Below are 12577 nucleotides of genomic sequence, written 5' to 3'. Positions count from 1 at the left end.
GCAGGACTTTCACTTGTGACAGAGTATTTCTTCATTGTGCATTACTTTTACTGACGTAAAAGATCCGAGTACTTCTTCCACCACCGAGCTTTAATGAAGGAAATCAACATGGGATGGTGGGTTTTTAACTCAGGTCACGCCATCAGTGGATGAAATGTCCCTCAATTATTTTACATTATATATACATGAATGAGATGATGTACTGTAGCTGTGCTGCAAAGATGTTTTAAATAATGAATTGGATAGCCATATAAATGCTTTTAAGCAGTTTCAGTCAGGTAGAGATTAGTGCAGTAAATACCGAGAACTCATGCCTCAGCTTGTGAATGCATGTTTTTAATTAGGCTGTTTCAGTTGGATTTGACCTTCCATGATGGGTCAAGTATTCAGCAGATGTAACTCTCGTATTTATAATACTCCTTAGAGGTGAGTTTTTTAACTGAGAAACCTTGGGGACAGACAAGGGATTCAGGTAAAAAGAGCTTCCTATGGAGAACCAGGTTTTAAAGGCCAGGATGAACACATAATTATGCTTGGAACAAGGCAGGTCATAAGGTCGAGGTTGAAACGGTTGTGTATGGTTCCTCGTGGGAATATAGCTGATAAAGTGATGGTCACACTCAAGTCATATTCTAGAGACTGGAGCAAGTGGCCCCCTGCGGGCTATACCATAACAAAGCCCATGCATGCTCTGCAAAGCCATACTGTATTTTTTTCTGTTGTTGTCAAGCCAGACTCTTTCTGCGTTGCACGGCAGAATACAAATGGGTTTCTGTATATACACTGTGCTGCAGATAATGAGTGACTCAGGGAAAAACATGCTGCAGGTCATGAGAGACACTCTGGCACACACTGTAAAAAACTGTTTTTTTTAAAGTTTTTTTTTCAGATATTTTAAATTTTTTGTCTGTATTTCAAAATGACTTACATGTTTCATTTGTGATTTATATGTAAATGGTCTTAGATTTACAGTATTTGTTGTAATCGCAATCGTAATTATCTGTATTTAAGCTTTTCTTGATAATTTTTAAAGATAATTTTTCTGTCTTTTAGAGGTTTATGACTCTATTTTAACAATTAATTTCTGTTAGAAGAAATGGATTTCTAAAAATATTTCTTGTAAAAATTCAGATTTTTTTGCAAAACTTCTGAGTTAAAGTAAATTTGGGCTTTTGCAACGTAAAATGTACATGTTTCATTTGTGATTTATATATAAATGATCTTAGATTTACGGTGTATAACTATTCTAACAATAAATATATGTTAAAAGTAAAATATTTCCTGTAAAATTACAGTAATAAAGGCTAATTATATAAAGATAATTACTGTTTTGTTTTTTTTACAGTTTATTTATGTTAATTAACGGACAGTATTTTTCCGTTTTTTAACAGACATTTTCTGGCGCCCCTGCTGCCGGAAAATGTCCGTTATTCTACACTTTTTACAGTGCAGCTACGTTATACACACACAGACACACATGCACAGGCTGCATAATAACACAAACATAAACACAAGCTGGCTGCACAGACACCCCCAGCCTACCTCATCATCCTCCTCCTCCTGCTCATCTCTCTGACTACTGACCACTTATTTCATCCTTTGACTTGATTCCAGCCTTTAACCCTTGCAGCAGTTGGGAGAAATGCAGCCTGAGTTGTCCTCGGATCGTTGTTGTGTCTGTGGGTGACGCTCGGCTCTTCTCGGCTCTGCTCAGCTCGACTCGGCTCTGCTCGGCTCGACTCAGTGCAGGACGCAGGAGACAGTCGCTCTCCAAGGTGCTGAAAGTCGGAGCGCTCCCTCCACCAGTCTCTCGCCTTTGCTGACGATGAATGCACAACAATGACTGTCTTCAACCCTCCGTTTGGTTTCATTTTTCCACACTTCTTCTACCCTTTTCTGGATTTTTTATTTGGATGTACACACACGCATGTGACGAGACTGGCTGCAGCTTTCTAACATCCACCTGCGTCGTTGGGAAATATTGAACTCCGGATTCTCATGAGGAACGCTATAGAGGATTTGTCTAGCTGGTTTTCTCTCTCTGTCTGTGTCTCTCTCTCCGTATACCGCATGCCTCTCTGGACGTGAACTGTTTGTCTTAAAAAATAAAAAAAAGGTGAGGATATATCATGAAGCAGACCTACTTTTACGCGGATATCGTTTTCTTTCCACTGGAAAGAGGGAATCACGTCTCCAAAAGGCTGGTGTTTTTTAATTGCTTTTAAAAAAACAAAAAAACATCACGACCGAGAGGAGGGAGGATTATAGTATCTTGCTTGTTGGAGTGTCTGGCGAATTTACCCTGCTTGCTGTGGATAAAGTGAAGTTTCCCCAATAGGCTATAGGCGAGTATCTTTAATCTGCTTCATATGTGTGTTGGGGCTTCACTCTAAGTGGATATCCAGCTGTTCCAACGCGGTGAGTTTCTCCCTGTGTCGTGTAATATATATATATATATATATATATATATATATATATATACATACATCCCCTGTTGTCACTGGCGATTGATCTGTCAAAAGACACGCAGACACCAAGCCAAAGGGGGAAATGTTTATTTGCAGCTATACTGTATGTACGTCTGGATTCTGTTCTGTGGTTTTTCCATCCTCTCCTCTCTTCTCTCTCCGAGGAGAGTGATGATGCGCTTTGGGTTAAAGTCGTTGCGCATTTGTGATTCGGGACATTTTGCATGATATACAGTGCATGCATGGATGGCTGCTTTATAGTGAGAATAACAGGTTATATACTGGGAGTCCAGAGAGTCGGGAGCAGGAATTTATGTGTAATCATTGGGCTTCAGAAGAAATAGATCCAACCTGTTGTCTTCTGGTTGCTCTCTGGTCTAGAGTTCGAAATTGTACAATAGGTTTATTGAATGTGGAGCAGAATACTGAGGAGCCCTCTCTCCACCCACTTCAGACAGTTGCACGTTTTTAACCTGTTCCTCTATATAGTTAAACCCGTTGCTGTAGATTTTGCACGAATCTGAACACCTCCACCATCACCACCACCACAGGAGCGCACACATTCACTGCACGCTTCTTATGTCAATAAAGGGTTGTTGTGTCTTTTCTTTAAGGGATAATAGCCTGTTGAGTGCTGCACTGTGTGAGTCCCATTTGTCTCTGGAGATAGAATAAAGAAACTTGATTTGTTCCCTATAATGTTTTGCAGTAGTACAAAATATACACAGGCCTATAATATAAGCGCAAAATTAAAAGTAGGTTATGAGGAAACAAGCAGTAGTGCCACCTATATCATCTCTTATTTTCTTCCACTGCAGCCCATTTTCCTCCAAGTGGTGGTGGTGATGATGATGGTGATGATGATGATGATGATATTGAAGCGCAGGACGGATCCGGAGAGGATACCGGGAGCCTAGGGATGACATCCACACTGTCTTGTTGAATGTGGATCTTGATGCCGCGGAGAAGGATGGGCCCTCTCCTCTCGGCCACCGTCACCGCCATCGTCCACCTCCTGCTGCTGCTGCTGGCCTCCTCCGCCTCCTCGGTGCAGGGGTTACCGGAGGATTACACCGCGGACGAGTCGGAGCGCACCGCCTCGGAGAGCATCGTGTTCGATGACTACCGGGGTAAAGGCTGCGTGGACGACAGCGGCTACGTCTACAAACTGGGGGAGCGTTTCTACCCGGGTCACTCGAACTGTCCGTGCGTGTGCACGGAGGACGGGCCCGTGTGCGACCAGCCGGAGTGCCCCAAACTGCACCCCAAGTGCACCAAAGTGGAGCACAACGGATGCTGCCCAGAGTGCAAGGAGGTTAAAAACTATTGCGAGTACCGGGGGAAAACGTATAAAATACTGGAAGAATTCAAGGTAAGTCTTAAAAAAAATCCTACCTGGATCTTTGTATATATATATATATATATATTTACAACTTCAATTAGGCTATTTTTTTTACATTGAAACAGTTGGTTCAGATGCGTCAAGTCATGGCACAAAGTCTAGCACTTGATAAAAGTTCCCATCAACATTTCTAATATGCTTCTGTCTCATATAGGCTACAGTTGGAGGAATTTCTAATCCAATTACTTGCATTATAGTAAAATTGCAAAATAAGATCACTTTAAACTTCTTTAAAGGGACTGTTTGTAACTTTCAGAATTGCTTGTTAACAGTGACACCTGTGGCCGTTAAGTCAACGAAAGTTAGCGTCCGGCTTGTGCACGCTCTACATAGACATGACCGAGCATCGCTCAAAACAGTGAGGCGACACACGTCAGCTAAAACCACAATATAACTCTATATTTCACCTGCTTGGCAGTAATGTTAGCTGACCAGACGAAGGTCTTTCCATGAATCAATGCTGATCCTAGTGTTGGCTTTTCCTGCTTCAACCTCCGGGGCTGAAGCAGGAAAAGCGGGTCGGTGCCGGGGCTGAAGCAGGAAGAGAAACGTTATCGCCTCCCGACTGCGCCCGCAGTGATAAACCGGCACCCGGTCGGAGACGATAACGTTTCTCACTGCAGAGCCCCATCACTTCACAAGACACGGAAAACCTCTGTTGGTCTGGAGGAGCTGCAGCATTTATTTCTACACAAACATCCTCTGTACATTCACTAGATATTCTTAGAGCTACTAACTCTTCTGCAGTGTGTAGTGTGCACGCATGCACGTGTAGAGGTGGAGCGAGACAGCGAGAACGCACACGGTGTGTGAGTGAAGGCAAGCAGGCAGAGGAGCAGAGACTCCGGCCACACGCGAGCGCGCATAATGCGAGCGCGCATGAGATCCCGACCCGGTAGATTTGTACGTGTAAAAAGTTACAAACAGTCCTTTTAATAAAAGTTGCCATTAACATTTCTAATATCTGTCTCATAGGCTACAGTTGGAGGAATTTCCAATCCAATTACTTGCATTATAGTAAAATTGCAAAATAAGATCACATTTAAACTTCTTTAAGGGCTATAGTGCCCAACTGATGCTCATGAGTTGGTTCCATCTTGTTCCAGGTTGATTATGTCACAGTCAAAGTCTGGAAGCCACTAAAGCAACCATCTATACATGGCAGTCTGTCTGGGTTGTTTTATTCCATAATACAATACCCTAACTAGACTTGCATGTTCATGTCAAGTGGTCAATAAGTTAATTCAAATGTGAAATACAAAAAAGTGATGGAAGCAGCCACTATGTCTCATGAAGAGGAGGGATATTAAGTGCAGTAGACCAAACACCTACACTCTGCTTTTGGTTCTAACTTGTTGACAGCAATCGACTTTGATATTTCATGTTTAAAAAATGGCAAACTAGAGCTCAACAGCAGCACTGACCTGTGGTGGGGGGCTGTTATAGGGTTTGGGTTAGTGAGGAGGCTTAGTGTGAGGATACACTATATATGTATCGCTTCTTGGCAGGCTGTAAAAGTATCATGAAAATGTGTTTATTGGCCGAGGGCACAAAGATGGCTGCCTCCCAGAGTGATGTCACCCCCCTCACCCCCACCCCACCTCCCTCCTGCTTCCCTGCACCATCAACTGAACATTCAACTAAACTGACAGATGCTATAAGACTATGTTAATGCTTTGATTTTTGGACACCGAGTCATTGCTGGCGGATTCAGTTTCCCCGTGTCTCCTGCGAAGGGAGTACAGTTTCTACCCAGCAAACCGGCGTCTCAGCGGTTGTTATCAAGCATGACAGTCGTGCCTGATTAGAAATAACACCATTAGCATGACAACTAAGGTCTGTGTTTAAACTGCTGCTGCCCATGAGGAAACCTCCTCATTCATATTCCTCACAAGCGGATTGGGGCTGTAAGTGATTGAAATGTAAAATGACACAATGCGGCCTAAACAACGGTATATGGCTCTATTGTTATAGGCAAGCAAATATATCAGTAACCAGTTAGGATTAATATGTCCATTGTGGTTGTGTCAGACAAATGCTCTCAACCTCCAATGAAAAACTGATTTATATTTTGGATATAAGAGTATTCAGGCTTGATGTTGGGTTGGAGACTCTTGGCTGTTTTTCCACATCTTATTTATAATTTCTGAATTTAACAATTGCATGTTTTGGCATAATGTTGGAGACTGAAAACCTACATCTAGAGAGCCCAACATTTAAGACGAGTCAGCAAACTGGTAGTATGGTGCAGCCCAATCTCAAGGCAAAGTGCCTAATAAACCCACCTGTCCACCGGAAGAAAGCGTGTCAGTGTCACGTTTTGCGTCGCCGAGATGTGAATTATTACATGCGTGCATGAAGGTGCAGTGTTTTGTAGTGACGTTCAGAGCTATTTACATAGTATATAAAGTGAGAAACACCACTTATGGCAGTCGGGGTCAAACAAACACAGGGCTTTCAAGCGGGAGGCCGGTGTTCGAGACCAGTGTTTTGTTTTGCAAGTTACGATAGTGACATTTGTCACGTGTTTTGTGGTGACGGTTGTCATGTGTAATTTTTCACGTGTTTCCCGTACATGTTTTACATAGTTTACGTACTTATTTTAAGCCCAATCATTAAGTTTTTCCTTAAACTAAGTGGTTTTGTAGCCTGATCCTAAGTGAGTGGCTTTGTTGCCCCCTGGAGGTACTGCACGTTCATACAAGTAACATTTACATCTCTGCGAGGCAAAACGTGACACTGACATGCTTTTCCGGTGGACAGGCAGGTCCATTACACGCTTTGGCATAATATCGGGTCGCATGGTGACATGGCCAGTTTCCTTTAAATTTTTCAAAAGTCTGACTGAATTTCTTACCTCAGATTTATCCAGAAACTGATTTCTGTGCATACAGTTTTTTATCACAAACAGCCATCACGTTTTCCTAAAAATTAGATGCACAAACCAACAACAGCTCTATGACTAATGGATTCTCCCAATCAGGTGTAGAAAGGCTTTATGTTCATGAGTCAGTGAAGAAGAGCACTTTTCTATCATCTGTTTTGTGCAGCCTACTCGATGTGATAAGCACTCCAGAACTAAATGAATACTTGAAACTAAGCTTTAAAAAGCATCTTCAACATGCATCGTCAGTGGCAGATTAGTGGCATGTTCAGCAGCAATGGTAACTACTGTAGAGATACCAGAGATCAAACAATGTTTAAATCCAAGTAAGTAAATGAAAAAGATATACAATGTTACATCCATTCAGAAAACCTCCAATTCACACATGCCATTTTAGAGCATCGACAAAATATTTCCTATCAGAATTCTACAATTTTACAGACAAAATTTGTCAGCAATTAGTCAACGTTTTGCTAGTTGCATCTATTCAAATTTGTACCAAACCCACACAACAAAAACAACATGTTACTTCATCTAAGCCTTCCTCTGATATGTTAAAGCATAGATATTTCATGCATTCAGCCTTATAAAGATATAAGACTGAAAGAATTACTCCTATTTAGAACTAAAATACTTAAAAAATGCTTTGAAAGACAAATTCAAAGATTTCCTCAAATTATCAGACAATCACTTTGTTCATATCTGTAAAACATTAAAAACCAACATTTTACAACTGAATACTGCTACAATATATACGAGTAGCAACTCACTTGGGTATGGTTAAGGTCCGAACTAAAAATATTCAGTTTAAGCAATATCAATTGCTTCTCATTTTTTGGCCACATTGGACACATTGACATATCGCAATTTGAAGTCGTTCTGGCGAATGTGTTAGCAAAAAGTTGCTTATTTACACATCCAGCAGAGACAGAGCAACATTAGCTTTTATGTCTCTAGCCACCTGATGAATGTAAGTCTCTTTTTGCTCTGTTTTTGGTCCCTACCAACCCCTGGGGAAATCTGGCTCTTAAGTTGCTAAATGCTCCAATTTGTTCACCAGTTTAGACGCCAAATTTTGTCTGGTGTTGCACAAGTACCATACACTTGATTTAACAGAGCTTTTTCTGCCATAAACTGCTGTGTGATGCGGCTTGAGATGAGGTTGATGAGAGCATTGACAGTGAGCCAAAACATTAAAGTTTGGCGTAAAACCAAAAACCATTAGCTGAAGATGCTAAAATATTCCGTAGAGCTGAAGGGATCTGCAGAGTCTGTGATCATTTTCTGCAGGTGTGTCACCTCAAACAACCCCTTTCACATTAAACATAGTTATTTGACTTATTATTAATATAAAGATATTGATAAGTGCAGCTTTAAACTTAGGAAAAGACATTTAATATGGTTAAATAACTAAAATGTAAAGGCTGACGACTACTATATCAGAGGAACATGAATTTGTGCTGCCTGTGTTGAAGGCAAACCCCGATAATGCCTGATTACAAATGAGTTGCATGTGAATATCATTTGCAGCAAGTGGACATTTACATGTACACAACACTTTTTATTGAAAACCTCATTGCAGTTGAGCTGCCATGCACGGCTTCAGCAGAACGGTTTGTGATCTGTAGTATGTTTGTTTCAGTTTACATAATGACTTCAAGGTGAAGCAAAGAAACCTCTGCTGGGAGATGTTTGAACATGTCGCACCCGTTAATATTAGCATGTCATGTCACTGAGACAAACTGAGGCAGGCAGGGGGGTTACAATGTAGGCAATGTTAATCATTCTGCTACCGTTTATCTGTGGAAATGCAAGTTTTGAAAAATCTGAAGGAAAAAAAAAAACCTGGCTAGGAATTGTCCATCAGATATTAAAGGTGCTATTGATAACACTGACAATATTCAGCCACGAGATGTCACACCTTGTTAAAGGCTCATTAGAAGTGGGAACCAAATGTCCAATATCTTCCACAGAGATAAACAAAACATTAATTTTGAATGTGCCAATAATTCACAATCATAATATTTTTTTTTAGAAAAATCAAGACTTTTATTTAATTAACTTTTATTATTCTACTTAAAAATGTTATCAATAAGACCTTTAATGTAAACCCTTAACAGTTGCTTTTAATTTTTTATGTATATGCCTCTTGTAGATTTAGCTGAATGGGCGGCGAGTCATTGCGTACTGGTTTTCCATTGTTAACCAGGATTTGAATGCCGTAGGGGCCAATATACTAGTGCTGAAACAATTGGTTGATTAAAACATAAAAATGAATCAGCAACAATTTAGATATGCAATTAGATATGCAATTTCTACATTATTATTATTGTAAATTTAACTGAATTGTTAATTGGGAAAAAAAGGAATTAGAAGATGTACATTTTTTAATGTACATTTTCACTATCTTTCCATATTTTATGTATTAAATATTTTTTTATTAATCAAAAAAATAATAATCAAGAAATTGATAGAGAAAATATTTGACAGCTGTGGCCCTGCATTATGAAATGGCACATCAGCATGAGAGTGACATACTGTAGTGTCGCTGTTAATAAGGGCTGTGTGGGATCAGCCTATTTAAAACCTACGTACTTAATCTGTCCTGATTGGTGTGTTTGCACATCAGACAGCGTCGAGCTCAGTCCCGCATTGGGATGCAAGCCCACAGCCTTTGTAAGGGCCACTGTGAGTGTATAAGCCTCGCAGTTTAATGTGAGATCAAGTCCATCAATAGTGCAGCTCACCCTCATGCTAACCTTGACTGGAGGGCCCATAGAGGGAAGGACGTTGCTTCGTACTTGAAGGAGAAAAAAAAACATTAATTTGTTCCAATTGATCATCTCAGTGAAAGTTATATAACAGAAATAAGGACAAAGAAAATCTGTGAGTATCTGCCTCCCTATCCGAGACCACACAAGTAACTCTAATGTCTTAGTCCACATCCTGTGTGCGGGTCTCTTCAGCGAGGACATGAAAGCTTCGGAGCCCTGCAGTGTTCAAGGAAATCAAAGGCCGCCAGTATCTGCTATACAGACCCCTGTTTAGAGATGCCGACAGGTTAACCTTTGGTGTGGGTCTCATTGGCATTTCCTTTGCTCGTGCTACATTGTGCGGACGTTTGCATTTATATTCAGTAGCAGATGATAGAGAAGAAATGCAGAGAGAGAGAGAGAGAGATGGTCAGTTTAGAGTTTCTGGGATGCTCGCATGTTTAAGTTTGAATGAAGAATTACATAGCTTGGCATCAACCAATACTTTTTAATTTTACAGTTTCATTATGCTGAAAATCCCATCATGTAATAGGTCAGTCATTAAGTCCCATGTGAGTAGCAGTCATTGTCATGCAAGTGGTATTGGGCATTCATTCAACACAAAGCAGCTGACTGCAGTGCAATGTCAGCCTGTTATTTGTTGAATTTAATGCTGGTATAACTCATGCATCAGCAACCTGACAATTAATTCTAAAGCACATTTCCCATTAGTAACTTGCCCACTTAAAAGGGCGAAATTTGAAATTCAGAGCATATCTATAATTGAGGGATTGCCACACGGCTCTCAACATGCTAATGGACGAGCCGGCGGCTTGCATCTAACAAACAGTGCAAACAACGGTAACAGTGCTGACAGCAACCCAGTTGCCAGAACATTTTTTTTTTGGCATTGGACATTTCTGCAAACCATGGGTGGCGATGTTTCTGAACCAAAAATATGTTTCATGAATAGTTTCATATCAGCCTTGTACTATGCTTGCAGAAAAGCAATGCCACATGGTTAACGTTGGGAAACGACTGGTTAGGCTTAGGCAATAAACTACTTGTTACGGTTAGAAAAAAGACCATGGTTTGTGTTCAGATAATAATGTAACAACATAACGTAATGTAACAACGCAACAAAACCACTATAGTTAGGTTTAGGAAAAAAACTACATGGTTGGGCATAAAGCTACTACGTTTGTACAGTGCAAATGACCCTGAAATGTCCAATGCCAACATTTTTTCCTGGTGACTGGGCTGCTGACAGAAATAACAGTGTTTACCTGGGGGGTAACTGGAGGGTGGGCGCTACGCTTTTGCAACGGCGCCTTGGGTCGGGACAAAGTTATCAGTGGTAACTGCCGTATGAGCGTAGTGTGAGCGGTGGCGATTAGATAGCCAGTGTGCACACACACAGGGACTCACATGCATGCGCAGCCGGACCGGCTACGTAAACAAAGCACAGAGAAGCTCGGATTACAACACACAGAAAAGGTTGTGTCTAGAAGGTAACACGCAAATTGCGAAAAAACTCGCAAAAACATGCAAAACTCTCGCTACCCGACGACCTATCCTAACCTTAACTTTTCGAGGTCAATGCCTAACCTTAACCATCTAGCTCAGGTTGACAAATAGTTGCTTGCTGCCTATTAATGCTCTGAATTTCATTTTTAGCACCTTTAAGTATTTACATTTAGCAACATAGTATTTAATACGGATGTAGATTTTATATAATACATAATGTAGATTTTTGTAGGTGTAGATTGACTACCAGTGGGTGTATTTACTACTCATTTGTTTTGTTGCCCTGTGAGAGAGTCATGCCACTCAACCTTAGTAGGTGTTTCACCTACAGGGTTCCCCATCAGATGAGGAAGGGACCAGTCCGCCCAGCATGGCTGCCGGCGTCCCTCTGGCCCCAGCGCAGCTGCAATCAAGAACCGGGAGATATAGGGTGAGTTCAGATCCCAGATCGTCAGGCTAGGGCTGGGATGTGAACTCAAATGTGAACAATCCCGTCCGTGCTTCCTGCGATCCCTCTAGGGAAGGGATGCAGAGTTGAAAAGGGGGGAGGGCTCTAACATTTTCAGTGATAAAAATACACACATTAGATGTCAACCATCAGACTATCTTGATAAATGTCCCATTTAGGGGAAAGTAGTGTTAATTTATTAATGTGCAGGTAATATTACTGCTAAAATCTGCAGCCTTAATACTTCCTTTCTCCTCACCTTCCCTTAATTCCCCATGAGACAGGTGCTAATCTGTCCAGTGCAGCGCAGTTCTCCTACAGACTAGGGCTTAAATATTGAGGCAATTTCATTTTTCATTTTGTGATTTGTCTTTTTCTCCTGACTTTCAAATTGTTCTCTCAATACAACAAAAGTCTTTGCAGAACTCGATGTACCGTAATTATAGAAACGTGCTGTGAAAGCACATGTGCAGACAATCACAACAGTGAATTTAAAACAGCACGCACACACACACACACCGGAGCTGCCTACACATCACACACAACAGTAATTAGTGACTCTGCTTTTCAGCGCTGACACCTACGAGACAAAACAGCCATAGAAGCTGTAAAAATGATTGCTCAAATAGGTTTTCCTATCCAATTTGCCAGAGGCAACAATGGCCCTAATCACAAGAAATTATGACGTGAAAACAATTAGGCCACAAAGAATTTTCAAACAAGTTTTTCCTGGTTTGAACTTCCTTGCACTTAAATTACCCCTGTATCAAGGATGTTTTTCAGCATCCACAAGTCCTCCTCTCTCTCTCTGTATTCCCTGACCACCGGTGAAATATTTCTTTGACTTGGACAACAATAGCATGCAGTTTGACTGTCAAGCCATTCCCATCGCTCCTATTAACCGCATGGGTGAGAATCCTGTGACCCTGTTGTCCAGCTTCAAAGTATTTTACATTACCATTCGCCCACTGAAGGTTATTTGACTATTCATTGCTTCCCTGCCCCGTCTCCATTTGTCTCCGAGTGGGAATGAAAAGCATGGCAGCTGATTCACTCTAATGCCCAGCCAAAACGACGGGGCCAACAGGAGACTTT

General features: G+C 41.1%; 1 protein-coding gene across 4 annotated transcripts in view; it reads left to right on the top strand.

Annotated features, from left to right (window-relative positions):
• The first annotated feature begins 1526 nt into the window (after window positions 1–1526).
• vwc2l (von Willebrand factor C domain containing 2 like) overlaps window positions 1527–12577 on the top strand; it is a 28778-nt gene continuing 17727 nt past the window's right edge. Inside the window, exons 1-3 of one of the 4 annotated variants that reach the window (XM_074659611.1) lie at window positions 1527–2345; window positions 3287–3840; window positions 11366–11464. In XM_074659611.1, the coding sequence (XP_074515712.1) occupies window positions 3412–3840; window positions 11366–11464 (528 nt within the window). In that variant the 5' untranslated portion in view covers window positions 1527–2345; window positions 3287–3411. Of the gene's footprint in view, window positions 2419–3286; window positions 3841–11350; window positions 11465–12577 lie in introns of all 4 variants that reach the window. The other 3 variants (XM_074659608.1, XM_074659610.1, XM_074659612.1) reach the window with 3 other exon arrangements.

Source organism: Sebastes fasciatus, chromosome 14 (assembly GCF_043250625.1).
Source record: "Sebastes fasciatus isolate fSebFas1 chromosome 14, fSebFas1.pri, whole genome shotgun sequence".
Taxonomy (NCBI): domain Eukaryota; kingdom Metazoa; phylum Chordata; class Actinopteri; order Perciformes; family Sebastidae; genus Sebastes; species Sebastes fasciatus.
This window is presented reverse-complemented; position numbering and strand designations above follow the sequence as displayed.